Source organism: Rhea pennata, chromosome 6, assembly GCF_028389875.1.
Source record: "Rhea pennata isolate bPtePen1 chromosome 6, bPtePen1.pri, whole genome shotgun sequence".
Lineage (NCBI taxonomy): Eukaryota > Metazoa > Chordata > Aves > Rheiformes > Rheidae > Rhea > Rhea pennata.
This window is the reverse complement of record NC_084668.1, coordinates 28,646,710-28,673,986: the sequence shown is the minus strand read 5'-3', so window position 1 is coordinate 28,673,986 and position 27,277 is coordinate 28,646,710. Positions and strand designations below refer to the sequence as shown.

The window sequence follows — 27,277 nt, the reverse complement described above, 5'->3', positions numbered from 1 at the left end:
TCTCCAAGAACCCAAGTTCCTGTCAACCGGTGGTTTGTGCATTAATCAGTCTTTTTAGAATTTCCTTACATAGCAATCATTTCCTTATTAAAACCTGTTACACTTCTATAAATTTCTGTTTATGCAAGTACGTTCTTAAGTGCCTCTGAACAAGAATGGCTCCGAGATTATGCTTCTGCAGATTGCAGAATTCAGAAGTTACAAAAGAAGAAAGAGGCTGAATAAAAAACAGAACAAGATTAACAACAACTTCCAGGAACTCTGACGCCTCTAACAGAGGCACTTGGCCACTCAGCATTTTCCTTAAGAAGCTGATTAGAAATACAGTAGAGACGTAAAACCAAACATTTATCAGAATCTGCTCTATTGTTTCCACTTAGACTGAGAGAAGAGTGACCTCAGCTTGTGAAAGTAACTCTTACCATCCTGTATCAGATACTATGGTCACCTAATTTTGAAACTGGCTTAGGTGAAGGAGCTGCAAAACTGGTTGGAGGAAATGGTTACAGTTAGACAGATCCAGACTCATCAGACTTCCTCTATGTTTTAATAGCTGCCACCCAGACTTGATTTCGATAGAGCTACAGTTTTACTTCCTAGTATGTAAATATCCGATACAAAAAAGGAGTACCTCACCAAAGCACAACTGGTATGAAAACCTATATAGCTTAATAATTTTCAGTTCTTTTGAACGTGCAGAATCTTAAAAATTTTCTAGATCATGGTAGAAAGTTTCAGCTACTTGGTAATAATTTGCTCCTCTAAGTTGCCATTCATAAACTATCTAGATTCCAAAAACAAGAATCTGAAACGTCATTATCAACTTAGTTAAAATGTTCTCTCTGGTTATAACAGAAATATTTAAATATATATACATAATGCCAAGGAAAGAAACACATTAATTGCTGCAAGTAAAACCTATCAAACCAGTGGTGACTTGCCTTCCAGTTTACCTTATATTACTGAATATTTGTATCATTGTATATTAAAAAAAAAATCCCCCAAACAAAAAAGAAATCATTCCTAATCATGTATTTTAAATGTATCTTAAGATAATCTTTGTGAAGATTAAGACAATAAAAAGAATCATTATGGGACTCCACAAAGACTTAGTCACTTCTTTCCCAAGTTAGAGGGAGGAGAGAGAAAAAAATGACGTATGTAGATTTTGGCATGGGGTTTGTATATTACCAGAAATATTAGACAAAGACACTCATTATAGACAAAGAAGTGTCTGGTCTGGGCACTTTGGGGAAGGGGAACAGAGGGAAAATCAGGGGACTATGGAAATTACGTTTTGATACTGTTTACCCCCTACAAAATATAGCGAGCTGCCCAATACACTGCGCCCAAGGCCAGGAACATATTTGCATCCTCGGCAGTTTTAGCTATATGGGTGCGCTTACAGGAAGAATCATTCACCAGTACTTCACTGTGTGCCAATGAAGAAAATCAGGTATTTACATATCCTGCTGTACTAGAAAGACAGATTGTCAAATGCAATTCTTTTAAACCATAGCACACATGAAAGATGTTTTTTAGCTTTTATAAAGTCATGCTCAATCATGTAGTTTCACAGCTGTGTCTTCTGCCAGACACTATGCTACTGATGCAATCCTACCATCTTGACTCCCAGAAAAGTTCCTTCATATTGGACTTCTAAATACCCTTTATTTTGGTATCCAGCAGGTTGCAACAGAAGCCTGAGCTTCCATGCACTATTAACACTCATTTGTTGTAAGGCTAATCAATGCAGATAGCTGTAGCTGGACTAAACTTTATCGCTACTGTTCTTTAACTATGTCAAGAAAAGAACAGGAGATAAACCAACATTCTTCAAAGCAACAGCAAAGGTGTGGGAATTAAGTAACTCACATTTTAGGTTTGTCAGAAGCCATGTAACAAGACTGAATTTATTAAACACCTTTTGTAACCATGCTGCAAAGCAGTTCACTCAAGGCTTCTGCAAAATTTTTAACTGTAGACCTCACTTAGCTTGCCGTTCACCACTACCTCTTTCAATTCAACAGAGCTTAGGAAAGTTTCAGGTGTCCCAGGCTGTGCATTTTGTACCCGTTGTCTTTTCCGTAATTCGGGCAGAATCACGGGCCTGTGCCTGGAGGTTGGTTCATACAGGTATTTCTGTTTACTTTAGTAGGCAAAAGATCAATCGCTATATGCACAAACTTAGTATTTACCACCAAGAGCCAGCTCCTGTAAAAGCTGCACAGCTACTTTAAGACGAAACGCCCTTGAAAACACCGGTGAAAACTTCTGTCTCAGGCAGTCTGAAAAAAGGTGGCGTTCAAAGTTACAAAAAGTCCCGTTTTACTTTTACAAACATGCTCTCCGAGATCAATAGCTTTAAGTAAAATAGCGGAAAGATTCCAGTCAGCGATTTCAATGACAGCTAGGTCACACACTTCCCTAAAGAAATCAAGGAAGAAAATTTACTGCATTTACCAGTCTCCTGTAACTCTGCAGGCACATGTACTGAATTGAAAATAAAGCAAGAAGAAAAAACTTTTTTTTTTTTTTTTTTTTTTTTTTTTTTTTTTTTTAAGCAACAAGATTTACAGGATTGAGCTGGCAGAGGAAGATGTTGCAACACATACAAGCTAAGGCAGGATGATCTCTAACATCGTAGGCAAAAAGGAAAAAAACAAACACGACCAGGGCTGGATGATGCACTGCGAAAAGTCTTGCTTAACAGCTAGAGAATTGGTTGAAAAGTTTGCAAGCTTAAAAGAAAGAAAACAACAAAGCCCAGAAGCGAGCTGGAAAGCCGCCTCCGCACGACAAAGCCCAGGAGCCTTGCCCAGCTCCGGGGAGCTCGCCCGGGTCGGCGCACTTACGAGGAGGGGTCCGGGGCGAAGAAGTCCACGGCGAAGCCGAAGTAGCTGCCCTCGGAGCCCGAGTACACGGCCGGCTGCTCCGCGTCCAGGTTGAAGGAGCTGCCCGGCGCCAGCCAGCGGCCCAGCAGCGCCAGCAGCCACAGCCACAGCCGCGCCATGGCCCGGCCCGGCCCCGCGCCCGTGTCCGCGTCCGCCCGAGCAGCAGCGCAGCGCCGGGCCGCGCCGCCGCTGCCGCTTCCTCCGCGCCGCGCGCCCAGTTCCCGCCCCCGCCGGGGCGGGGGCAGCGGCGGCGCCGTGAGGCGGCAGCCCGGGCCGCGCCCGCCGCCAGCGCCTCCCCGGCCGCGGCGCGGAGGGGGGCGCGGGGCCCGCGCGGCGGCGGCGGCGGCGAGGTGCGCTTGGGCGGCAGGTGCGGGCCGGCGGCTCCGGGTGGGGGCGAACCCGAGCGCTGCTCGACACAGCCGCGGTCTGACGCTTGGGGCGCGCGAAGCCTCCGCCACGGAGGGGTCCGCGGCAGACGGCGAACTGCAGGACGAGAGCCGGGGGAAGGAGCCGCCAGCGCGGCCTGCCGCACCCCAGAAGCGCCGCCTGGCGCGCCGAGGGAGGCGGCTCCAAGGTAATTCTCACGTCCGCAGCCCCTCGGCTTCGGCTGGGGGTCAGCGCTGCCCGCGGCGCGCTCAGCCCCTGCAGGTGCCGCTGCGGAGCTCCCGCCTTCCCCCGCTGCGCCAGGCTCGTGCGACCGCAGGGCCTGCCCGACCGTTGAGCGGCCTGCCCGACCGTTGAGCGGCCTGCCCGACCGTTGAGCGGCCTGCGAGCGGGCGGGGGCTCGCTCGGCCGCGCGGGCCGTCGGGTGCCCCGGGGAGCCGCCAGAGGCGGAAGCCACGTCTAAGAAAGGTTAGTTTTCAGGGGAAAACGGCTTTTTTTTTTTTTTTTTTTTTTTTTTTTTTTTTTTTTTTAATTAGGAGTAGTGGTAGGCAGCTTGCTAAATAAACGTGTGTTATCACCTCTGCATACAACTGCTAATAAACCTACTGAAAATAGATTTCATATTCCTGTTTTTTTTAATAGAAGTGATTTAATTCAAGTAATAAATGAAAATGTTGAAAAAAAAAGTCCATTTACCATTGCTTTTCTCTGTTCTACCTGAAAAAGTTATTCCTCACAAGCAACCCAAGGACTTTTCACAAGAAAGGGAAGTGTGCTTTCTTCATCAGCAGCCACTTAATGAATCACATTTCAGAATTTACATTTCCTCTTTTTCTTACTTAGTAACATCCAGCCAGCCTACATTCACTAATACCATGATATGTAGGCATACAAGTGAAAAAAAAAAAAAAAAAAAAACACAAAAAGCAGTCCAGTGCTTAAAGAATCTACAAGGGAAGAACTGAATGGTGATATTGGGCGATCATATTAATTTCTTACTAAATTAATAAAGTTTCTTAACAACTTCAGCAATGTTATGTCTTAATACAGTCAGATTTTATATTATCATAAAAGCTAAATAATCTTGAAGCCATTAGAAAATATGATAGACTAAGAGAAGGTGGCTGAGTAAAAGGGAATCTTAAACTTTTCAAACTGGATGTGAAACTTGTAAGAATTCTTGCTATATAAAGCAGCAAGATTGTACACTATAGATTCTTGGGAGGTCTGCTGCTGCTCACCTACTGTTAATAAAAAAATAAGTTTATTTGGAAAAATTCCCATACAGGGAGGGGAGAGGGGAACAAGCAGAGACAATGAGAGAGTATTTCAAATATACATTGTTTTCATTTAGAATGGGTTGTGTTTTTTTTAATTTAGAGTTTAATTTTAAATAATTTAAAACTTATGTCTGGACCATTTCCTCACAACTAGAGTACGCATGTGTAGCTTTGATAAACTATGTTGAAGTGTTCACTTACTTGTGTAAACCTGCTGTACTGTTACTCCACAGTAAATACATATTTTCCAAACAAAATTACTTTTTAAAAATACATGTTTTTCATTAATATCATGCCCTACAAGGAAAAAAAAGAACCCCTTCATTCATCTCACAACTTTATTTTCTGCAGTAATGCCTTACCTTAATACCACAGCGTGATCAACAGCAATTCCTGTGTTCCAGTCACTTGTTCTTATTAATAATAATATAATAGTAATAATAATTTAATAATAATAATATAATAGTAATAGTATAATAATAATAATAGTAATTCTATAAGGAAGCCAACTTAAAATTGTATTATTCTGTGAAATTTAGGAGAGTTTCTGTAACTGCCTTGACATTTGTTGCTATTTTATTATCTTTTATATTGCCTCTTCATAGGTAAAGATTATTAATAAAGATTAACTTTTACTGTTACTTACTGCCTACTGCTGTTCTCTGTTATACTGTTTTATCTGACTTGATCAAAGCAAAACTTGAGATGGGTTAATAAGTTCCCAAATGCTAGCAAATGCACAATAAACTAAGAAAGGAGTATTTTATGTGTACTTTAATCAGTAAGGCAGTAGTTGAGGAAAAAGGAAGATCTATTTTCTTTACTTGATCATACCACTTCATTTAGAAAATTTATAATTTTCCAAAATAACTCTTAATAGCTTAAAAATACATTTATCCTTTTCATATAATGTGGTAAAGATTGGCTGTGCAGTGCTGCTACTTATCATCAATGAAAAGAATTACTAAAAGAAAGGCTGGAGCACTAATTCAGACATCACATAGCTATTTTATCTCTGATAGCTCCTGATTTTATCTTTTTCAAACCATTTCCTCTCTTCAGGAAGGTAAGTTCTTTTTCAAAAGCTATTCCATGCCTATCTCCTTCACACTCCTATTGGAGTGTAGTAAGGTAATAAAGCGTGTTACTTTCCTGACTCAGCAGTGAGTGTCCTGCTCTTCTCCCTCCAACTTTAGTCACCAATTGTAAACGGAAGTTGTGGAGTCACTGCTGTCTGGGCTGAACTCACAGCACAATCAGAGTCAATCAGTCTAGACAGTTTGAGAGTGTAGCCACATCTCCGTATATGGTATTACTACTTCCATCCCTGTTATGGGAAAAAAAATGAGATGTGGATGCTTGGGATGAGATTCACAATCAACACATATCCTACCATAAGTTAAGAAAATCATTTTCTGTTGCAGAAAAAGATTTTATTGCTTGCACTGTGTTATTATGCCTGACAACAACAACAACAAAGAATAAAAGCCTAAAGCAGACTCAGTAGTTTCAAGCAAGAAATACCCTACCAGTGTAGAAATTATATTTCTTTACTAGCTTGTTTAATTCTCAGCATGACTAACAAAAAATAAACACTAGCTACTAAGATCATGTTACAGACTGTAAGCAAACTAATTATATGCTTCTATATTTACTCTACTGTTATGTCCACTGTTAGATTTATAGCTACTGACTAAGGTATTCAGTGGTGAAAATTAACCACAAAGAAGTGGGCAGAAGAACTGGGATTTGTTTTTAAACAAGATACTGATTTTTTTTAATTTGTTGGTATAATTGAATAAATTTATTTTGGAATCATTTGGACTCTGAGAACTGCCTTCCATTATCCAACAGATAAAACTCATTTCCTATTAGAAGTTGCTAATCTTGTAGGTTTTTACTCATCAAGTAGTCATTAACATAAATGAGTAAAACTTAACAAGATGCAAGACATGGGCTGCATTTTTTGGAGGAAACATACTTTACTTATTTTGCTATTCCAGAGTCCGCAGTCTGAAATACGGACAGTTTTTTATAGTATTTATGCTATGTGACTTTCACTCTCCTACTTGCAACATTACACTCAGCAAGAAATGGACAAAGTCCTACAAAACTATGAAAACATAAGGCACAACGATCTTCCTTAAGGGCCCTGCAAAGTAAACTTTTATGTACATCTTCCATGAATATCTGTAATAAGCTTCAGCCTCTTAATGGAACTAGTGCTTTACTATATCAGTAGCATCAGTGTGTGGAGCAAGCATAGGATTACTTGTTAATAGATACTACTGTCAGTGTCCTAGAAAAACCTGTACTGATGTTAAGAGGTTTAGTACACATTTTGCTCATGCTTTGTGAAGTGGCTTACTGCTTTGAACAGATGTTTAAGGAATAACTTGGTATCTAACAAGGCAGTAGAAAGCAAGCCTAACTTGGCCAGAAGTACAGACTTTACATATTATTTTGCTTTGGTCAGTTGGTACTTTTTATTTCTATTATATCTAATATTAATCTTTAATGTTAATTTTCTTGAAAAACAAGCCCATGAAAACATTGTTGGGCAAGAAACATGAAGAAACCACAACTGCTGTCCTAGGCTGAAGTATGAGAGCATTTCACTAGATCAGCAAAACCTCATTCAATTATTATGCAAAAGCTATTGTGAGCAAGAGGCCATAAGGCAATGTTTTTCTTTAGGACGATGAAAGAATAACTAAGCCTTTAAAATTGTTTTCTAGTTGGTGAAAAACTCTCAGATATAGAGTCTGAAATTCTCCTGTTAGAAAGGAAATGAGTCATGCCAAGATTTTATCCAGTTTGATCTGTTCAGTATTGATAGGTCTATTATTTCAGTATTAGTCAACACCTTTCCTCTGTCAGCCCAGGGCTTTGTTTCCCTTAGGATTTCACACCATCAAATTCAGACAATACTGCTTACTTTACAAAAGGATTCCTATTTCTTTAGTCTGACAAAATTAGTCCTTATAAACCACATCTCTCTCTTCGTATTTGCTCTGAGGAGACCTTCTGCAGATTTGACTAACTTACCTTAGTTGTTGTTCATTAATACACCTAAAGACTTAAATGTTTAAAAGATACTTTTAGAAAGTATTTTAACTCCAGAGAAAAGTGCCAACAGGAAATAAGATAATAATGTAGAAAGCAATCAGGAAAAAAAAAATCTGTAAAATTGCGTATGTATGCTTTTTTTTTTTTAATACTCATGCATATGTAAGATGTAATAGAGAAGCAAAAAGTTAAAGGCTACCCCATTCCAGTAAGGGAGAGGGGATGAGAACATATCAGTCAAAACACACTGCTTGGAAGTTTGAAAGATCGCAGCAGAGATTTTTGGAAAGGGATGGGAACAATACGTTAACCTAAAGGCCTTAATGAAGTTGGTTCTCTGCTTCTGAAGTAGAAAAAACAGATAAAAGGAATTACTGAATTTACAGGCTTTCTTTGCTCTTTTATCTCATGTGGAATATGCATATTCTGTGCAGAAAGTTGTTATATTCTGCTTCTTCCACCCAACTTAAATGGCTCAAGTTGACAGCACCTAAAAATGACTATGAACAGTATCGATATGAACTCTGTGAGTGTAGCCCACTGAATGAAAAGCTTTTGACCCTCTATACTAGCTAATTTTTTAGTGACAGCTCCTTCATAGGTCAATTCCCATCATCAGATTAGAACTGAACTTCTTCCTGATCTGCGCTTCTGTTTTTATCTTGCAGAGCTGGTAAAAATGTGGCTGGCAAAATTAAATGTAAGAGTACTAATATTACACTTGTATAAAGAGTCACCCCTACTATCTCTTCCTCACTTTCTTTCCAGTCTTTCCCCCTCCCTGGTTTCCAGGGAAGGTAAGTTACTCACTATATACTATCAATTTAATTCTATTTTTTCTGCTTTCACTAAAAATCTATTAAAACATATTGATTTTTTATGCAGTTCCCCAAAAGTTAGGAAATAAGTATTTGTCTTATTTTTAGTTGCATCCAGTTCTTTCCTAACCACCTTTCCCCTCTTCTGTCCATAACTGTTTTCATAAAATTTTAAATACTGTGCTTTCTGATGAGACCATTAACCATAGCAAAAGCATAGAGAACGTTATTAGAACGTACACTCAGTTTTTATATAGAAAGGGGTAGTGACTTGATCTGGCAGAAACACTTTGAAACAATGTCAACTGGAAACTCCGGAAATAGTATTCTGCTATGAGCAAAGAGGAACAATACTTCCATGCACCCATGATACATATGCACACAAAATAGGGGTGACATTCCAGTATATTTCCATTTATGGAGATATTCCAGAAGACAAGAGGCATTTTCTATTTTTCCTATGTTCTCACTTGCCTCTGGTTATACAGAGATACCCAAAGATTACTGTTTTCTATTATAGAGATACTGCCAGTCTTGTCAGTTTAAATAATCTTATATTTAGTAAGTGTGTGACAACTTACATACAACTTTGTCTTTCTGACTTATAGCTTTAGAGAATTTCTAACTGATTGTGATTTATTTGGTCATGCATTTTTGAAGTAATCTAATGAATCTCTGTCTTAAAGAGAAGCTGTCTTTGCTTCTATATTAACTACTCCAGAACCTTAATTCCACATCTTGCCTTGAATTATCTGTCCTCTTGTGTTCCTTTAGTAAGAGTCCAGCATTTCTACTAAGGGATTTAAAACAAAATCAAGTTCAAAAAGTTCTGAAGAATTCTCTGGTTCAGCATATGAAAAAAAAAATCTACAGAGTTCAACCTTCCCCACAAACACACAGAATACAAATCCCCCTTTTCTTTAAAGAAAAAAAAAATGAGAACTCAAACTCACCCTCACTTTGAAAGCCGTTGTATTTTAATCTTCTGTACTCAAGGAAGACTGTCTTATCTGGAGTTAACATTAAAAATTAAGATGTCATTACCTATAAAACCTTATACTAGTGACCATGTCTTTGTTGGCTTTAAGAATAAGTATGTATTTAAGAATAAAGCTAAAAGAAACAAATCAGTCTAGACTCGCATCTCTGAACAGTCTCTAAACATTATATATATATATATATATTTTTTTTTAATTATTTGCTTTCAAGAAGTTAGTTCACAATTACCAGGATGTCGTTCTAGTGGGCTGTTTCTTGGGTGTCACTGAGGAAAGAATTTCTGGAATGTAAGCTTTTTTTTGCAGTCAAAAGAAGTCTGTCCAGCTAATACTGGCAACGGTTATCAGTGACAAAATATGCAGACAATTCTGTGCTGTGAATAAAGGGCATATTTAAGAGTTTCTTCTTTTACTGTCTTGAGAAAGGTATCTTATTCTACTTCTTCCTGTTCTCCTCTTCCTCTCTCCAACATGTAATATATGTAATTTATGTGTAGTAAACATTCAGTAAACTGTAACTTTATATTGCTGTGTGGAAGGGACATCAAACACCCCCCCCCCCCCAAAAAAAAGACACACTATTTATAATAAATTTAGGTTTAGAAGTTATCACCTGGAAAACAGACTTCCCGTGTTTGTTGTCAAGATGACAACTGAAAAGGAAGTGGTACAGAGCTGACATTACTGACACAAAGTCTATTTCTAGCAACCACTAGCTTTTTATTACAGGGACAAGTTCACAAGTGAAATGACAGCAGTTAGACTCCTTTTGTTATCCCTTGTTCGCATTGTGACTCCAGTCTGTTATGCTACAGACATTAAAAAGAAAAAAATACTACTTTTGCTGTGCCCTTTCTGATAAGGGTTCCTAATCCTTCCCTCGGTTGTATGACTAAAACCTGGAACGTGTAGAGCCACATTTGCAGAACACTAGTGGGTAACAGCGAGCTTTGTTCCGTGTCTGTGGAGGTCCCCAAAAGGGACAGTGCAGCCTGCTGGTTTATACAACAGTTACCAACCTAGCTGATACTAGAAAGGTCAGTCCAGAAAAACAGCCTATGTTACCTAGTGTTTATACTTGGAAGGGAGAGAAGACAACAGAGGAGAACAATGAATTTGAAAATTGAAAACTTCTTCACTAGAAACTTTGCTATTATCCAATTCATGTCTGAGGTTTTAAGGAAGTTTTTTTTCCTAAAGGTCTAAGGACTTTAAGAAAGTTTTAGCTGAATTTCAACAGCCACAAAAGATGCTCTAAAACTGTATTATAAGTTGATGCTGCAGAGCAATACTTTTTCCCTTTAACTAGTTTCATCCTAGAATAGGTCAAAAGGATAATATCTGTAGAGCATATTTCTCTTATCACCTACTGTACAAGGAACGTTATGATCCTTTGTGAAACATCCTACAGTAATTTGCTCATCTTTTCCCTTCAGGAACGTTTCTGCCTTTTTCCATATACTTTACACAGCAATAAAGGAAAGTAGGATATTTTCTTTTCTACTGTATCCTACTTTAATTTAGTAGTATCTCATTGTTCTTGAGGCCTGATTGGTTATACATTGGAAATCTCTCCTTACTTTTAAGCAAGTCTTGATTAAATTTATGTCCAGATGTACTCCAAGAATTTTGAGTTACCTTTGAGGTCTTTCACTAAACACAAATGAAATGCTGCTGTTTACAATCCAAAGAACTGCTTATTTTTGGCATTCATTTCAATAATGTGCTATGAAGGAGCCTATTGTGTTCACATATTAAGACTATAACATCATAAATGAATAAAACATCTTGGCCTTAATGCTAACACCAGCAAAAGCCTCCCTCTGTAAAAAGACAGAGCATCTATTGCAGTATAAAAAAAAAAAAAAAAAAAAACACACACCCTGAGCCATTTCTAACTCTCTAATTCTCTTAATATCACTTTGAGAGGGAAAAGGGATAAGTAAATTGCAGATATCACTGTAAAAAACACTTAATATGCCACAAAAAATATACACAATACATAACCAGAAGGCATTTGCTTCATTAAAAAAAATCGGTTATTAAGGCCCATTTACAACCAAGACTTAGTCATCGTGAGAAAGGTAAAGTTTCTAACTCTGTAAGAAACTGGTATTTGTAGCACTGAAATACATTTAGAGGTTGATGCATTCTTCAAGAGCAGAATACACTTTTTTTTTAATAGACACTTTCTCTAGTTAGCATCAAATCAAAACTAAGAAAGTTACAGGACATTGCTTCCTCTAAGCCTTTTCTTCCCTACAGAGCTAGTAACACAAGCTAGTAGGAGTGAGGTTCAAAAGAAAACATAGTAGAGCTGTGGAACTGTTGCTAAAAGATGCCTAAAATGTTCTAGGGCTCAAGGGGGAGAGTAGGGAGAAAGGAGGCAAAGTACCTGAAAGAGAAAGCTGTCAAGGCTTTAAGTACCTACCTGGTTCAGGAAAACTTTTGAATTGAAAATAGTTGGAGGCTGTAAGTGACTAAGCTGTCAGTACTCAGGTAAAGTATACGAACTCCGATCTCTTCTCTATGGGCCTGCTTTCGGCCAGTGCTACAAAGTACTGGACTAAATGAACTTTGGTCTGATGTAAGCTGGCCGCTGTTACAGTCTTCGGCAACTCCTCTGGCCTTCCCAGCTCTCACTTTTCCAATTAACTTATTACTGTTATTAAAGTGGTATTTCTTCTGAGATATTTCAGGTAAATATAGACATATACAAGGTGTCTGAGAGCTATGAGACTGCTCTCACCCTTTCGCAGCTTAGGACTGTAATAATTTTACTGAGCGGGAAGGAAACATCTAAACCTGTCCGGCTTCTGGTTTAGTCACTTAATCACTCTTATGGTTTCAGTAAGGTATTCGTAACTACAACACAGAGCAAGAATGACAATGAAGTTTCCAAGATTAAAAAAAAAAAAAAAAAAAAAAAACAACAAAACCTAAAATATGTAAACATGCATTGCTTATTATATTTAAGTGATTTTCAAAGAAGGACACAAAGATAAACACTCCGTATACCTTAGTACTCTGGCATAAGTAGTAAAATCAGCATTCAGAGTAAGAGACATACTTTCTTGACAACTGCTATTGCACACATCTGACTAGAGAACTATAAAAGAAATATTCATAAGAATACTCTCTAGCTTGTATGTGTAAGTTTTTATAGAAAATGTTTCTGAAACAAACATAATCTAGTTACAACACTGAACACCAAGAAAGGTACCACTTTGTCTAAAATTCATCTGTAGTAAAAACCTCCACTTGAAACAGCAGAAGAGCACTCTCCACTAACAGACAGCATTATTTGTTACAGCTCTTAGACAATACAGTAGGTCAGTCATCACGTAATTTTTTACCAATGTTTGAGGTATGATTGACATATGTTAAAATGCTATTTCAAACTTTAAAGCTAACAAATACTCCATTTCCATAATAGCAGACACTGCTACGGAAAGGCATTTTTTTGCAGCATTTTACTAATTCTTGTCAGCCAGTTAGGTATCCAGTGTGCTGCAACAAAAATGCTGTTAAGGCAGAGTGCAACACTAGCATACTTTCACACAGAAAAAAAAAATTAAATTGTTGCACTTTTTCTATACTACTCATTTTCCAAGTTACAGTGCAAGAAGTAAAGTCAAGGAACAGAGGGAAATTTTATCTAAGAGCTGCCTTTGACCCTTGATAGTCTGACTTCTGCTCTAACTGATCCTGTTGGCTTTGTATGGTTTAACAGGCAAGTACTGTACATTTTGGCCCACACAAACTGGACAGTCACTGAACTGAAAATTCTGTTATTTTAAGATTCTAATCATCTTATCCTGCCACAGGTTACTCTATAGTGCAAGATTATTTACATTTGATTAATTATGGGAAGTTTGCATCTGTAGGATTAACTCAGTGATAAGTCACATTCAGGTAGACTCAGTTATCACAATCAATAATCTACCTGAACATAGGTTTTGCATTCATTTTTAACTGTGCATTTGAGTGAAATTACCTGTCAGATGCAAATTTAGGCTTCAAGTTATAGGACTGAGGTTATATTCAAGCTGATCTTCAAGCAACAGGAACAAAAAGTAGCATATTGCTACTTAACCTTAAAAGTATTCCTAAATGACACTCTTAGAGTTGCTCAGTCACTCTGCTTTCATGGTCAGAAATCTAGATAAACCAACCAAGAGGTCAGAAGACCTCCAAGAACAAATACAATGAGAAGCGCAAAATGAGTTGACCAGACAGAAAGCAAGAAGTAGCAGCAAACTTTTTCCTAACCATAAAAAGTTACAAACCAATATTTATTGCCTATGAACATTTTTCTTCAACTTACAGATACTTGACATATCTAACTAGTACACAGGGCCACTGTTGTAAATATTTAGGTGAAGCATACTCAGAAGAGGTATGGACTACAACTGAGTTCTTCAGACCTAAAAAGAGGCTTGCTCTATTTGCTTAAATACCAGCATTTTCTTTCAAGTCCTAGTATTTTCTTCTGATTGATAAAGTCCTTTGTTTTCATCATCAGCTGTGCTGAAGCCTCTCTCTCCCTGCCTGAACCATCTATGTTAGTATTTTATTAGTTCAAATTAGTATGAGTTATCTTCTCCTATCCTTCCACTGCAACATGTAGATTACTTAATAACATCTGTACAATTACAGAGAAGATAAAATTCTTAAGAAATCAGTATTACATAAACTATTCCAGCATCCAAGGTAGAAAAATACAGAAAGCTGTTTTCAACCTCTAGAATGATTAAAGTACTTTTATTCCCATTCAAAATATACAGCTTTGAAAAATGATGCATCATACATTCAAGTAAGAATTGCATTCTCAGTGTCATGATCTCCAGATATTTGTTCGCTGGTCAGTATCAATGTAGTAACATCAGCACTGTTTATTTATGGCCATAGCAGGAAATTCTTCAGAAATAAATATTTATTACCTGACTTCTATGGTAGTTTTTCATTAAACACTTACATTTAGAAGTCAATTTCAGTAGGCCTCTTTTTCCCAAATGCTATTTCTTGTTCCTGGAGGGGGGGGGGAAAGAAAACAAAACAAAACGGTATTCTACCACAAATATCCCCAAAAGTACTAAGTGTCTGTCAGCTATTTTAGAAACAGCATACATCAAGAATAACTTATTAAAGCTAACCTCACTGCTCAAAAGCAGTCTGAGCAATCTCACTAACAATGCCATGTATCTTGGTGGTCTTTAAGTAGTAATTTGAACAAAACTTCAGAAGCCATTGACACAAATTGCAGTTAGTACAGCAGTACTGTTAAAAATGCTATTAAAACTACGACAAGCACTGATTAATAAGATTCTATCTTACAGTCCGCTAGAAAAAGCACTAGAGAAATCTTTATAGCAGTTGTTTGATCAATTTTTTATAAAGCAATACCTGATATTTAGACCTGACACTAATGCCCCCTACAGGGTACGAAACAAAACCCACTGCTCTAATCTTCTTTCAGAGCCAAATGTTACTACTACATGATCTAGAGCTATTTATGGAATACCAAAGATATGGTAGGCATTTTTAGACCATGAGTGTAACATCCCTGCTCTGCAGAGCTTGCAGTCTTAGCTAATATATAAACACAGTGGGAAAATAATCAGACTCAAACATGAGTAATGCATAGCACATTAAATCCGTTAATTGATGGGTAGGAGATAAGAATGGGGGAGGAGGCAGGTTCCACAGTCAAATCATACACTCTGCATGAACTGTAGAAAAAGAATTCAAATTGAAGTGAGCCTGAGTTTAATGGAAGCCAACACCTTCAATTTTGTATCAGGACAGACTGGAGAGAAAATTTATTGCTATGTAAAATAATGAAGTTTGTTATCATATCCTAACTTAAGAGAAAAAGGTCAACACGAGTATTTTAAAGTTGATAATTTTTATTTACAATTTTCTTGGCAAAAGTGGTGGGAAAGTTTAAAACGTTTTAAACAGAGGGCACCATATCGTATTGTATGATGTAATCGGTTCACAATCTGTATCTCCAGTATCCAGCTGATCAAATAAAGCTAATCAACACAAAGAAGCATAATCTGCATCAGCTCCATTACAGTAGACTGCCTAAAACCACTTTAGACAGTTTCTAAATAAACATAATCACTATTAAATATGCAGTTCCGGTGAAAAATGTTCACTTTGATTTTATACTGTACCTGGTATCAACTTGGCCACTTACACTTGCATACTGGCAAAGCAGTTATACTTCCTACTTTGAGTTGAAAGTTATTATCTCTTTTTCTGCAAAGTCAGCTGTCAGATTATTATGAACTACTCTGTAAATTTTACTGTGAGCATAGTCAAGGTTGAAGTAGATGAGATTGAAGGAAAGTATTCCTGGTATATGATGTGCCCTTCAGAATCAGCTGGGTAACCATAAACATCCTGTTAAAGAATTCTATTTCAAAAGGGGGGGGGGGGGAAAGTAGTCAGTTTTCACTTTGTCACATGGATTTCAATCCCCATTAGAGCTTCTGCATTCATTCTTCTAAATCAAGAGTGTTTAATTCTTCTTCTAGTTCATCCAAGTCCTCGCCAGTAAAGAGATTTTCATCAACTGGAACTGCATCAATCACTCCGTTTTCCAGTTCCCCATCTTCATCATTATCTTCCTCTAAATTATTTTGCTCACTGTTGTTTATCTCACCACCAGAAGCTTCACTTAATTTATTATCTGAAAAGTAAAAATAGTTCTTACAGCTCTCTAGATGTCACAAGTTTTAGTCAATCACTAAATGACACTCCTCCTAATGAGGCTCTGAAATTTTTTAACTACATAAGTAATTTATACGTGGACTTCAAATGCTAAGTTGTATACATCTGATTAATATGCAGGTTTGTATCATTAAGTATTAAAACAGATAGAAAAATAACCGATAAGCTCAGCTCCTCAAACTCCTATTTTCACAACCAGTCAAACCATTTACAAGTTATTTCTTCTAAACATCTGTACTTATAAGACTTAGTGTTAAGACCTTGCTCCACAGGTGCAGCAAAATCAAGCTTTTGCTCTAAGAAGTTAAGAAAAGGATTTTTCGTGATATGTTTTCCTTCAGTTGGTTACTAAATATGCAAAAAGAAAAAAATGCTAAAATAATCTCAGGTATCTCAGGAATTATATAAAGTGGATATATATAGATATAGATATATCTATATGTATCTTTTTATTTAAATTTGAAATTAAGGTATTGCACAGTACACAGCATTTACTAGACATTTTGTTTTTTAATACACACCAAACCTCTGCTTGGAGACTAAAAGCATCCTGTGTTTGCAGAATGAAATAATGACTACAGATAACATGATATTAAAAGAACAAAAAAGAACATACCCCTCCTAAATGTCGCTTTTTGGCAACTCGAGAATCTACTTCTATCTGCCTTCTGAGAAGTCCTTAACAATTCAATCTCTTACTACTTATACGTAAATAATGAACTCACCATCTTTTTCTATTGAACTGTATGTGCTGAATCGCTCTGGACTAGCCACAGTAATACCAGTCTCATCCACAGCTTTTGGGACATACAGGCTCAAATCTACATCATTTATGCAAACAGGGTCTTCCACCTGAAAATATAGTCATTTTTTTTGACAAAATATACTCTAACAATGTTAAATTAAGAACCAGGCATTGGTTCTATTGCACTATAAGAGCTCTCAAATTTTTTTTGTAGAGAATCAGAAAAAAAAGTTTCAAAACTTGGAATGTAACCTGAAATATTATTTGAGTTAATACTGTTCTTTACCTCATCATCTTCTCCTGTTCCTTGAGTATAATGGGTGTCATCTGCTTCTTCATCATCTGCATCAACTAGCTCAGGTCGAAATTCAAACACTTCACGTCCACTAATCTATTAGAAGACAGAGGAATAAAATTTAATCACTTCACAGATTTTATACTGCTGTTAACAAACAAAACAAACAAAATATCCCCACCCACACAATTCCAGACCAGCTACCTTACTGCATAACTTGTATACTGTTTCTTCTTACATTAAGAATTGGAGTGTAGAACATACCACCAATGCTTTGCCAGCTTTAAAATCTGCTTTCCTTCTTTCCATATCTTGCTCAGCCTTATCAATTTTTTCTTGTCTTTTTCTTCTCTTCCATGCAATAAAACACTCTAGAGTGATTTTGGTAACATTTGGTCCTAAGGCAGCACGCTGTCAGATAAAAAGACTTGATTAAAGTTAGAAATTGTTTACAAAGGCTATAACAAATTATAAATTTGTCTTCTCTAAACACTAATTGAAAAACACTTCTTCCTCATTCCTTCTGCACTTTTACCATTGTTAAGCATGTGCCAGCAACTTAAAGTTTGACTCAACAAAGGACCTTCCACTTAGTGAGATGTGTCAACATGAAAGTTAAAATGAAACATGGAGGAAGAAAGAAATCAACAGCCTCTAGTACACATATCAGCTTAAGTTCTGCTCTGATTGGCACTGCCAGTCAATGCTGCCAAACGTAAGCAGGGCAGCAGCATCTTCAGAAGGCTCTGTTCTCTTCCTTTTGCTTCCTCATGAGACAGTTGTCAAAAAAAGTAAGGGGGCAGCAAACTGTGTATTAGAAACATCTGCAGACACAGTGGTAACAAATAAACAAAAATAGTAGTAAGAAATAAAATATCTCTGAAGAAATAGAATTAGCAAAAGCTGCACTAACAGTGAATATTCAGTTATAATTTTTTTCAAAGTTATTCTCTAGATAATAGTTTCTATACAAAGACATGATTCAAAGACATGATACAATGTCTTTCACCCTAATTCACAAAGCTATACAAAACATTTTATGCTTTTAAATTATTCATTAGGAATTATTTTAAAATTTGTTATTTCCAGAAGAAACACCACCAAGAGGTACCCAGTTGACAACATTACCTCTTTTTCTATTAGATCTTCTAAAGAAATTTCATCTTGCTTTTCCTCCTTCTTTTTGTCTTTTTTTAACACAAAACCTGGAGGAAGAGCATGGCGATACATGCAGTTGTCTCCTCCCCCTGGACAGACCCAAAACCATCCATATTTGTTGTTTTCAATAGCATCAAGAAAATACTTGCAGACCTGTATAAAACAGTGGTTGTTAGCAATGCATCCTGGGGTTTTTGTTTGTTTTTAATCCTTCAGCAATTTACACTAGCACAGCACATCAGAAGTATTGTATACAGAGTTATGCTCAAAACAGAGCATAAGAAGAAACATGTAAAAAGCACTACTACTAAAAGAGGAAATAAGAGCGGCAACTAATTATCTAAATAAACTCAGGTTTTCAACAGTACTCCTGTTTAATGTAACACAAATTTAGGACACGATGACTCAGAAAACTGACAACTTTGTACTGCTCTAAACCCAGCAGCACATGCAGGAAGCACACTGATGAGTCTTACTGCTCACACATGTTGGTATATTGCTTAGTTAAAACAGAGAGAATCAACCCCAGAGGTTAAGCCTTCCTTAGGATCTTGAGGTAAAGATCTGCAAGGTCTGAAATTTTTAACAAGCAGGTAGTGATTAACACCTAGCCATAATCAGAGCTTAACTTTCATGAAATTAAGCAGTATCAATAGAATATCTGGTATGGGAAACAAGGTGAAACAGTTCTGAAGAACGAAAAGCTAGAGAATATTCTTGAAGTTAGAGACCAGGGACTACAAGTGACCTCTCAATCAGTAAATTTTAGATTACAGGAAAAGACTGAAATTTATGTACTTGTATGTCACTCAGTACTTAAATGCTTTGTGGTAATAAAAGCTAATGCATCAGTCACTCAAACGAGATGACTGACCTAGATAATCAAAATATTTGAATCTAAGCAAGTAGAATGTATTAGATACATTAATAATGCCTTTAGCATTTTTATTGTAGAAGCACATCATCTAACATTCATGTGTATTTTACATAAAAAATACATTATAATCACTCAGCCTTGTTCTCTGAGATAAAAATAGTCAGATCAATTTTAATTCAGATTATCTTTACAGTATTCCATTCACAATCTTCAGATATCAACAAACATGCATATTTAATGCCAGTTTGCACTTAATTCTCTAACAAATATTTACTACAGCTCAATTAAAAAAAAAAAAAGACATACTATTTGAGTTTTGGGTTTTTTCTTTTCCGCCTCACCGTGCTTCTTGTTCACCACTTCTTCCAGCTTCTTCTCATCCCAGTTATCCATTGTATCTAGAGGACAACAAGTGGTTTCACAAACATTCCAGATAAATAATACGACTTTTATTAAGAGAGAAAAGCAACCTGACTTTTTTTTTTTTTTTTTTTTAAAGTAATTATTACATTTGACCTACAGAATATAAAATAAATTCAGGCTTTTCTAATACAATTTTCACTCTCCTACGCTGCTTAAAAAGAGATTTTTCTCAAAAACTTAAGTTTATATTTTGATGTGCATAAAGGCTGTTTCTGAAGACTAAAGTTTAGTATTCCATCTGTATGTTACCTGGAGTGGAGAAGGGCAAAGAAGAAAAGAAAGGTGATGACTGAACAAAAGAAGACTGGAGATCAACATCCACAAATACAGATGAAATAACTTGAGGAGCAAAAGAGATCATTCAGAATTTTCTGTGTTAAGTTAAAAGAATGTGCCATCAAAAGAAGCATGATTACCAATAGTTACAGTAGTGATGTAGTAGTGAAACTATGAGATACTATTGTATTCATCCAGGATGCCAGAAGCTAAACATTTAAATCAAGACAGGAACATGATGTATTGTGGAAACAGAAAAGAAATTTTAATACAGATTTCTAGCCTCTGCTAACTTAAAGTAAAGGACAGTATCTCACCAACAGATCGAATTGGGAAAGACATGAAGCCACAGGCAAAAACTTATTAAGCATCTTGAATTCTAAATCTGTGCACATACAGGTATAAACACTAGTACTGGAAGTCAAGTATGGCTGCTTGCTGCTCATGTATTTCCATTTTATAGAACCTAAAAGGAACTGGAAACACAGAAGAGCATACACTAAACAACTTGCTACCTCTATGATGTACCTTTTACATAGCAGAATTTAAAAGCCATTATCCAACAGCATATGAGGATACTTGTTTTTCAAAACCAGGTCTAAAGAATACTTGTGAGCAGGCTTTTTAAAGCAAGTTTCACTATTACTGACAATTTTGAACACAGTGGTAGAGGTAGCCTTGGTCATGGATCAAGCTCTTCAAGACTATGCAGCTACAACAAAAGAAAACTCTATCTTAAAAATCCAGTTTCAGAATCAGAATCGCTTGACTTTTTTTTTTTTTTTTTTTTTTTTTTAAGAAATATCATACCTTTTTCCAGGTCTTCATCTCTTGCATCAATGTAGACACTTCGTTTTTCACACTTCCTTTCCAAGGACAAATCATGAGAAAACTTGCATTTGTCTCCTTTAGTGCACTGCCCTTGCTTGAAGAATGCACAAACTACAGATTTGGGGTCAGCACCTTGGTGAAAAAAGTTAGTGCATTTTTTTTTTAGTTAGAACACTGAACAGGAGCTATAGCTGTATACTAAAAAATGAAAACAATTTAACATTTAAGCCTTTAAAGTATGTTAAGAATGGAAAAACTTTTTTGAAAATTGAAGTTATTCAATATATAAATAATACAATTTTTATTAAGAGAGAAAAGCAACTTGACAGAAAAGTGCCTTCTTTTTTCTTCAGACTCCATGTCCTGAATGTGTCACATTCACTTTATATATCGTGGTATTTACATTATAGTATCAAAACTGGCACTTGACTGTTTAAGGGCATCTGGACAGCAGTGTGCCTTAGTGAACTATTTTTACTACAATACATACTACGTACTAATTCTTGTAATTTCCTCTCTGTAGAGTAAGATATTTTTGTCTCTAACACACAGTAAAGCATCTTCTGTGTATCAACCTAACCTTTGTATATTAATAACACACTAAAATAAATTGTGTTAATCTGCAACCATTCAGACCATTTTCTTTGTTTAATAAAAGTAGTAAGATGGCTGTTCACAGCACCAAAAGTAAATGTTGATAGAATATGAACTATTCAATCTTTCTAACTATAATTATTGAAGTCAATAGTGTCTTAGCGAGAACTACTTAACCATTAGGAGACTCAAAGGAATGAAGGGAAGAGAAAGAAAAAAGAAAGCAGATAGAAAACATACAGTTATGAGACATTACTGAATCAGAAATGCTTTACTTGAAATATTTTTTAAGTGCTAATGGAAGATTTTAAGCTCATATTGCTCACTTGCTCATTTTAAATTCGGTGCAAGTCACTAATGACTAGATTATCTACAGCAACAGCTGTTTAAAATTTTAAATTAAAACTTATTTTACCACTCAGTAGATCTCTAAAAACTTCAGATAATACATCTCATCTTGTTGGCAACCTCAACATAGATCTAAAACATGTACTAATACAATGTTAACCTTCTGAAATAACTACAAATCAAAAGATATTTTTATTTGGAGAAAACTGATTAGTTCATAAATGGAAAACTAGTCTTTGTTGCTGTTCACCTGCACAATGAGTAAGTACCAGGTTCACTTCAAGACATACATGGCTATCACACTCATTTGGTCAAAACTTCTTGGACTTTTCATCAGAATCCTAGTTTGTGCCGTAACTGACTTCAAGTAAGACCACACTTTTGAAACCAAGTCCTACTGTTAACTGTAAAGTGGAACAGAAATAATCAAGCAAATTTTTACTCTTTTGATTTGAATGCAAGTTTTCCATGAAGACAGGTAATTCAGATACTATATTCTTGTGACAGTTAAGTTCCCCTGAGGATATTGGCTGCTTTAGTCAACTGTCATCACATCAGAAAGTTGGACCACTCATCCAAAAGCACCTTCAAATGGACCTGAATACAGCAAAGTATCAGCAGCTGTCCTGCCAATACCAAGGTACCTTTCTGCACTCTAACGATCCAGTAACCTCACAGGTGTTCTTAAACTGTTAAACAGATACAGACAAGCTACTTCCTACAATGATAAAGGAGAAAACAGACATAACTATTTCAATTAAAAGTTGTACACTGAACAAAATTATAATAAGCATGTTGATAAATGCTAACTACGATTTTTTTTTTAATGAATAGGCATTTTATAGGTTATTTTACTTGAAATAGATACATTAATAAAAGAACATAACTTAGAAAATTCAAATTTTCATACCTTTGCTAATTTTCTGTGCAGCAACCACAGGCTTAAAGAGTTCATTTAGTTCTTGTAATTCTTTTTTCTTGTCTTCTTTTTTTAATTTCTTTTCACTTTCTGTCTGAGCAGCCTATAATGACCCCAAATTTGAAATTATTAATAGAAATATCAGAATGACACTATTCACTTCATATAAACTGTACATTAAAATATAGATTAGTTTATGGGGGGGCCTTCAATTTCTGAACTTTTCAGAATTGTTGCGCTTGCATAAATAGCCAGTGCCATCTAGTGGAACCAATACTTCAAACGGACTAGACATACTTCTAATAGTATCAGTTTGTCAAAGATGTGAAATGCTGGTACCGTTAGATGACATGCTGTTACCTTTAATCCTCCTTTATGAATTAAGTGAAACACTGAAATTAGTACAAAACAAGCCAGTTTCTAACAGGAATTCAGCAGAGGAACACATAGCTGCTCTTTTGTGATGCATTACAAAACCGCTGCACTTCTGTTCGTAGCCAGTTTGCTAGTTTAGTTTCAGGTTCTCATGAAACTGTTTATGGTAGTAAATATTCCCTGATAGGTGTTAAATTCAACTATGTTACTATTGAAATACTACGTAAATATATAAATATACCCCCATTAGTTAAAAGCTTTTTTTTTTTGAAAACAAAGAAAAAAAAAAAACCCAAACCTGCACTGAACCTATTCTCACACAGGTAGTAAATGCTAAGCTTGACAAGCTCTGCAAAAACAACAACAAAGAGGTGGTATTTTAAATACAACTAGTTACATCTATACTAGTCACAATACATCAGGTGAATAACATATCCATTTTTCTCTACTTCAGTGTTATATGACAGTCTGTAGGTATAGTGAAAAATGATGGAAAAAACCCAGTATGCATTGAGTGCTTACCTGACGTGGATTTTGCTGACCAAATTTAACCTGGTGAGTCACAGCCTTGATAAATTTCTGTTGTTTTGCACCTTTTTTATTCTTTAGGCCAAATGTTTTGTCCTAAATCAAGAGATGAACATAATCTAATTATGAAACTCTCCAACAGCTGGAACAAGTTTAAGTTCTTACTGCAAAAGACTTACTGTTCCACTCAGGTTTTACAGCTATACAGAGACCATCTCCTCTAGCAAAATAAGCAACCCAAGAAACAGGACAGACAATATTCAGACATGCTGCAAGAGTGCATGAAATCTTGCATAATCTCCAAAGTTTGCTTTGCAAAAGAATTTGAGTAAATACTGCTTGTGTGAGCTACTACTTTTATCCCCAGATCTTGTGTTCAGCAAGTATTACCCCATGTGCTAACATATGCTGGTGGCTGACTAGCAGGAGATCAACTTTGCACAGGAAGACCTGGGGATCCTGGTGGACAAAAAGCCACAAAGTGCTTTACTGGGTCATGTTCAGCAACTTAGCCAATAGTATTTTGGGCTGCATTACAAAGAGCATTGCCATCAGGTCAAGGAATGTGATCCTTCCTTCCAAGGAACGAGATTCTTGAGTCTGAGTAGAGACTCAGCACTGGTGAGGCTACATCTGGACTGCTGCATCCAGTTCCACACTTCTCGGTGCAAGACTGACACAAAGCTACTGGAGTGAATCCAGCAGAGGGCCACAACGATGATGGGACTGGAGCATCTCTCATAAGGAGAGGCTGGGGATTTCCAGCCTGGAAAAGAAGATTCAGGGCAGTTCTTACCAATACTTGTAAATATCTGACAGGAGGCTACAAAGAAGATGGAGCCAAACTCTTCTCAGTAGTGCTCAATGACAGCATTAAAAGCAATGGACACAAATTGAAACATAAGAAATTCCATCTGAATGTAAGAAAAACTCTTTCCACTGTGATGGTGCAGGTTATTCAGAGGTCGTGGAGTCTCCATTTATAAGTCAACTGGGCACAGTCCTAAGCAACCTGCTCCACCTGACCCTGCTTCCACAGGAGGGGTGGATGAGATGATCTCCTGCAGTCCTTTCCAACCTCAACTAGGACAAGAGGTAGCGGGCGCAAACTGAAATACAGGAAGTTCTGTCTGAACAGTAGGAAAAAATTCTTTATTGTGAGAGCGATATACTATGGAGTCTCCTTCTCTGGAGATATTCAAACCCTGCCTGGATGCAATCTCATGCAGTGCGCTCTAGGTGACCCTGCTTGAGCAGGGGGGTTGGACTAGATGATCTCTAGAAGTCCCTTCCAACCTGAATCATTCTGTGATCCTGTGAACTATTCCATGAGTCAAATATTAGTGTGAACATGTATTTTAAATAAATATATAAAATATATATGAAATATATATACACATTAATATGTGAATAAATATATAGAGGCATATATATGTGTACCTATACCCACACAATGATTTCAGGTCCTTCATTTTGTCACAACCCAAGTAACTAAATCATTACATTTCAGGAAATATCTGAGAAACAACATGAAGATAGAATAGCCATAAATATTGCTCTTTCCCCTTTCAACTTGAAATTGCTTACTACTTTTTATTTTCAGGTATTCCTATATAAATGTTGAACAGATGAATGCTTCCATATGCAACATATTACTTTTTATTTTCAAGTATTTTTACTTACTTGAAGAAAATATTTCCCCTATGTCAAACCCATAAAGGAGTTTGTAATTCCTAAACTCCACTTTGGTAAGTTTCCACTTACACTGTTTGAACCAATTCGCAGTGTATGTCTTCAGTAAGAGAGGCAGAGTTTCTATATCAAACTTAATAAAATTTCATAAAAAATAAAGATACTCCCTTTCACATAAAAACAAAATAAATAGAAAAGATAGTCCCCTTTTACATGAGTATCCGGAACAGAAATAATACTTTGGAACTGAATACCTATATTTAAAACGTATCCATGCTTTTGGTTAGATATTGATATTCCCCTCTCCCCCCTTTTTGGAACTATTAACAGATGTTCATGCAATGATAATACCTTAATTCAAACACACTTTCAGAAAACCAAACAATAAAAAAATATAAAATAATAATTTCTTAATCTTTGAAAAAAAGTCGTAGAGATCCTGTCCTGCTCAGAATCAGCCCATTTTTATTTCCATTTTATTACCCACGTGTAATAAAATGAGCAGCTAGTCTTTTTTTTTTATTATTTTGAAAAATTATAAACTTCTCAAATAGTATAAAGTAATGATTCGTATATTTGATTTGTGCTAGGTGTCACATAGAATATATAATCTCTATTAACTTATTTGAATCATGTAACAAGGCTTTTTTAGTCAAAAATCAAAGCAAGTTTTTCTCCTTTCAGCTGCAAAATGACTTTTTGTAATAAAAAGCAAAACTTCCTGCATTGCTGGGTTCAGCAAGAACATCGCAAACACTGAAGCCAACACTAAAAGCAGAGAGGAAAGACAGCATGTGCAAGGTAAAGCTTCCAACTGAAGGAATACAGAAACAATATCCCTCAGTGCTAGATTTAAAGGAACATTCGCATTATACACATCTTCTGCATATTATATATATATATGCATTAACAACTATCTTTCTTGGCAATAGATACAGGCAAACACTAATTTTCTAGAGCTGTTCTTCTCTGATAGTCCCAATGTAATTTTTTCTGTTTACTGGAAGATTTACAGGACTAAGATGTCCTAATAACATATCTCTAACCAAAATAAGTAAGTGAAGTTACCTTTATTTCTCACTTTTTTTTTTATTCTATTTTCACCATGGACTCTAGCTTCGGATGATTAAATGGAACACAAAACACTAATACAAATAACTTGAAGATTAATCCGTAAACTTCTACAAAACGTTTGCGTAACCACACAGGCCAGACTGTATCTGAAAAGCACGGGTATGTGTTAAGCCTAGTGGGAAACACAAGCCGAGCCCGAGAGCTGAACTCTGAAAACGTACCAACACTGCAGGCAGTGGAGAGGAGCAAGGAGCAGAAAAAAAAGCGAGAAGCAGCCCAAAGGCAGCTCTGGCCACGAACTCTGCAGGCTGCAAACTACTCCCCGGCCCAAGAAGCGCGGCAGGCACCAGCACAACACGGCTGTCAGTGATCTGCCAGAGCCGCGCAGCGCTGGGGCCGAGAAGCGGCGGCGCCGGGCGGGGCCGCAGCACGGCGCCAGGTGCGCGCCCGCGGAGCCGCCGCCGCCGCCGCGGGCAGCCGGGCCGCCGCGCACCATGGCGGCACGGCCGGCCGGGGCAGGGCGCAGCGGCAGGCCGCGGCGCGGCGCGGCCCTGCTCTCCTCACCTCGATGATCTTCTCCTTCTTCTTCTGGTCCGCCTTCTTGCTGCCCCCCGCCGGCTGCTGCTGCTTCTTGGGGGGCATCTCGGGGAGGGCGGGGCCGCCTCGGCTCCCGCTCGGGCTCTCTCAGGGCCGCGGCCGGAGCGCGCGCGCGCGGAGGAGGCGCGCGGCGGAGGAAGCGACAGCGCCGCCGCCGCCGCCGCCACCGGGGGAGGAGCGACGGAAACCTGTCTGCGTCGCCGCCAACGGCGGGGCCGCGAGGCACGCTGGGAAGGCAAGGCAAGGCAAGGCCGGGCCGGGCCGGGCAGGGCGCTACGCGCACGCGTAGGCGGGCTGGGCGCGAGGGCCCAATTATCTCCCGGCAGGCAGAGCGCCCGGAGCCGCCGCGGCGGGGGCGGGG

At 37.5% G+C, this 27,277-nt stretch overlaps 2 protein-coding genes across 3 annotated transcripts in view; both read right to left on the bottom strand.

Moving 5' to 3' along the window:
* The window catches only part of ITGAV (integrin subunit alpha V), a 60,585-nt gene extending 45,323 nt beyond the window's left edge, over positions 1-15,262 (bottom strand). Inside the window, exon 1 of one of the 2 annotated variants that reach the window (XM_062579348.1) lies at positions 14,422-15,262. In XM_062579348.1, the coding sequence (XP_062435332.1) occupies positions 14,422-14,423 (2 nt within the window). In that variant the 5' untranslated portion in view covers positions 14,424-15,262. Of the gene's footprint in view, positions 1-2,855; positions 3,056-14,421 lie in introns of those variants that run through there. The other variant, XM_062579347.1, reaches the window with a different exon arrangement.
* Positions 15,263-15,334: 72 nt separating this feature from the next.
* Positions 15,335-27,074, bottom strand: ZC3H15 (zinc finger CCCH-type containing 15). Its single transcript, XM_062579350.1, has 10 exons — positions 26,884-27,074; positions 23,548-23,649; positions 22,642-22,753; positions 20,769-20,921; positions 19,566-19,657; positions 18,353-18,535; positions 17,489-17,635; positions 17,216-17,320; positions 16,910-17,036; positions 15,335-16,143 (listed from the first exon to the last, which is right to left on the bottom strand). The coding sequence occupies exons 1-10, from the start codon at positions 26,959-26,961 to the stop codon at positions 15,950-15,952; spliced, it is 1,293 nt and encodes a 430-aa protein (XP_062435334.1). The 5' UTR covers positions 26,962-27,074; the 3' UTR covers positions 15,335-15,949.
* Between the last annotated feature and the right edge of the window lie 203 nt (positions 27,075-27,277).

Bases quoted from the DNA above. Each gene is read 5' to 3' on its own strand.
- ZC3H15 (XM_062579350.1), bottom strand. From the start codon at position 26,961: ATGCCCCCCAAGAAGCAGCAGCAGCCGGCGGGGGGCAGCAAGAAGGCG. The intron at 18,536-19,565 runs GTATGTCTTTTT...TGTTTTATACAG, and splicing joins AAAAACCCAAAACTCAAATA to GTCTGCAAGTATTTTCTTGA. The intron at 17,321-17,488 runs GTATGTTCTACA...GTCTTCTAATAG, and splicing joins AAGCTGGCAAAGCATTGGTG to ATTAGTGGACGTGAAGTGTT.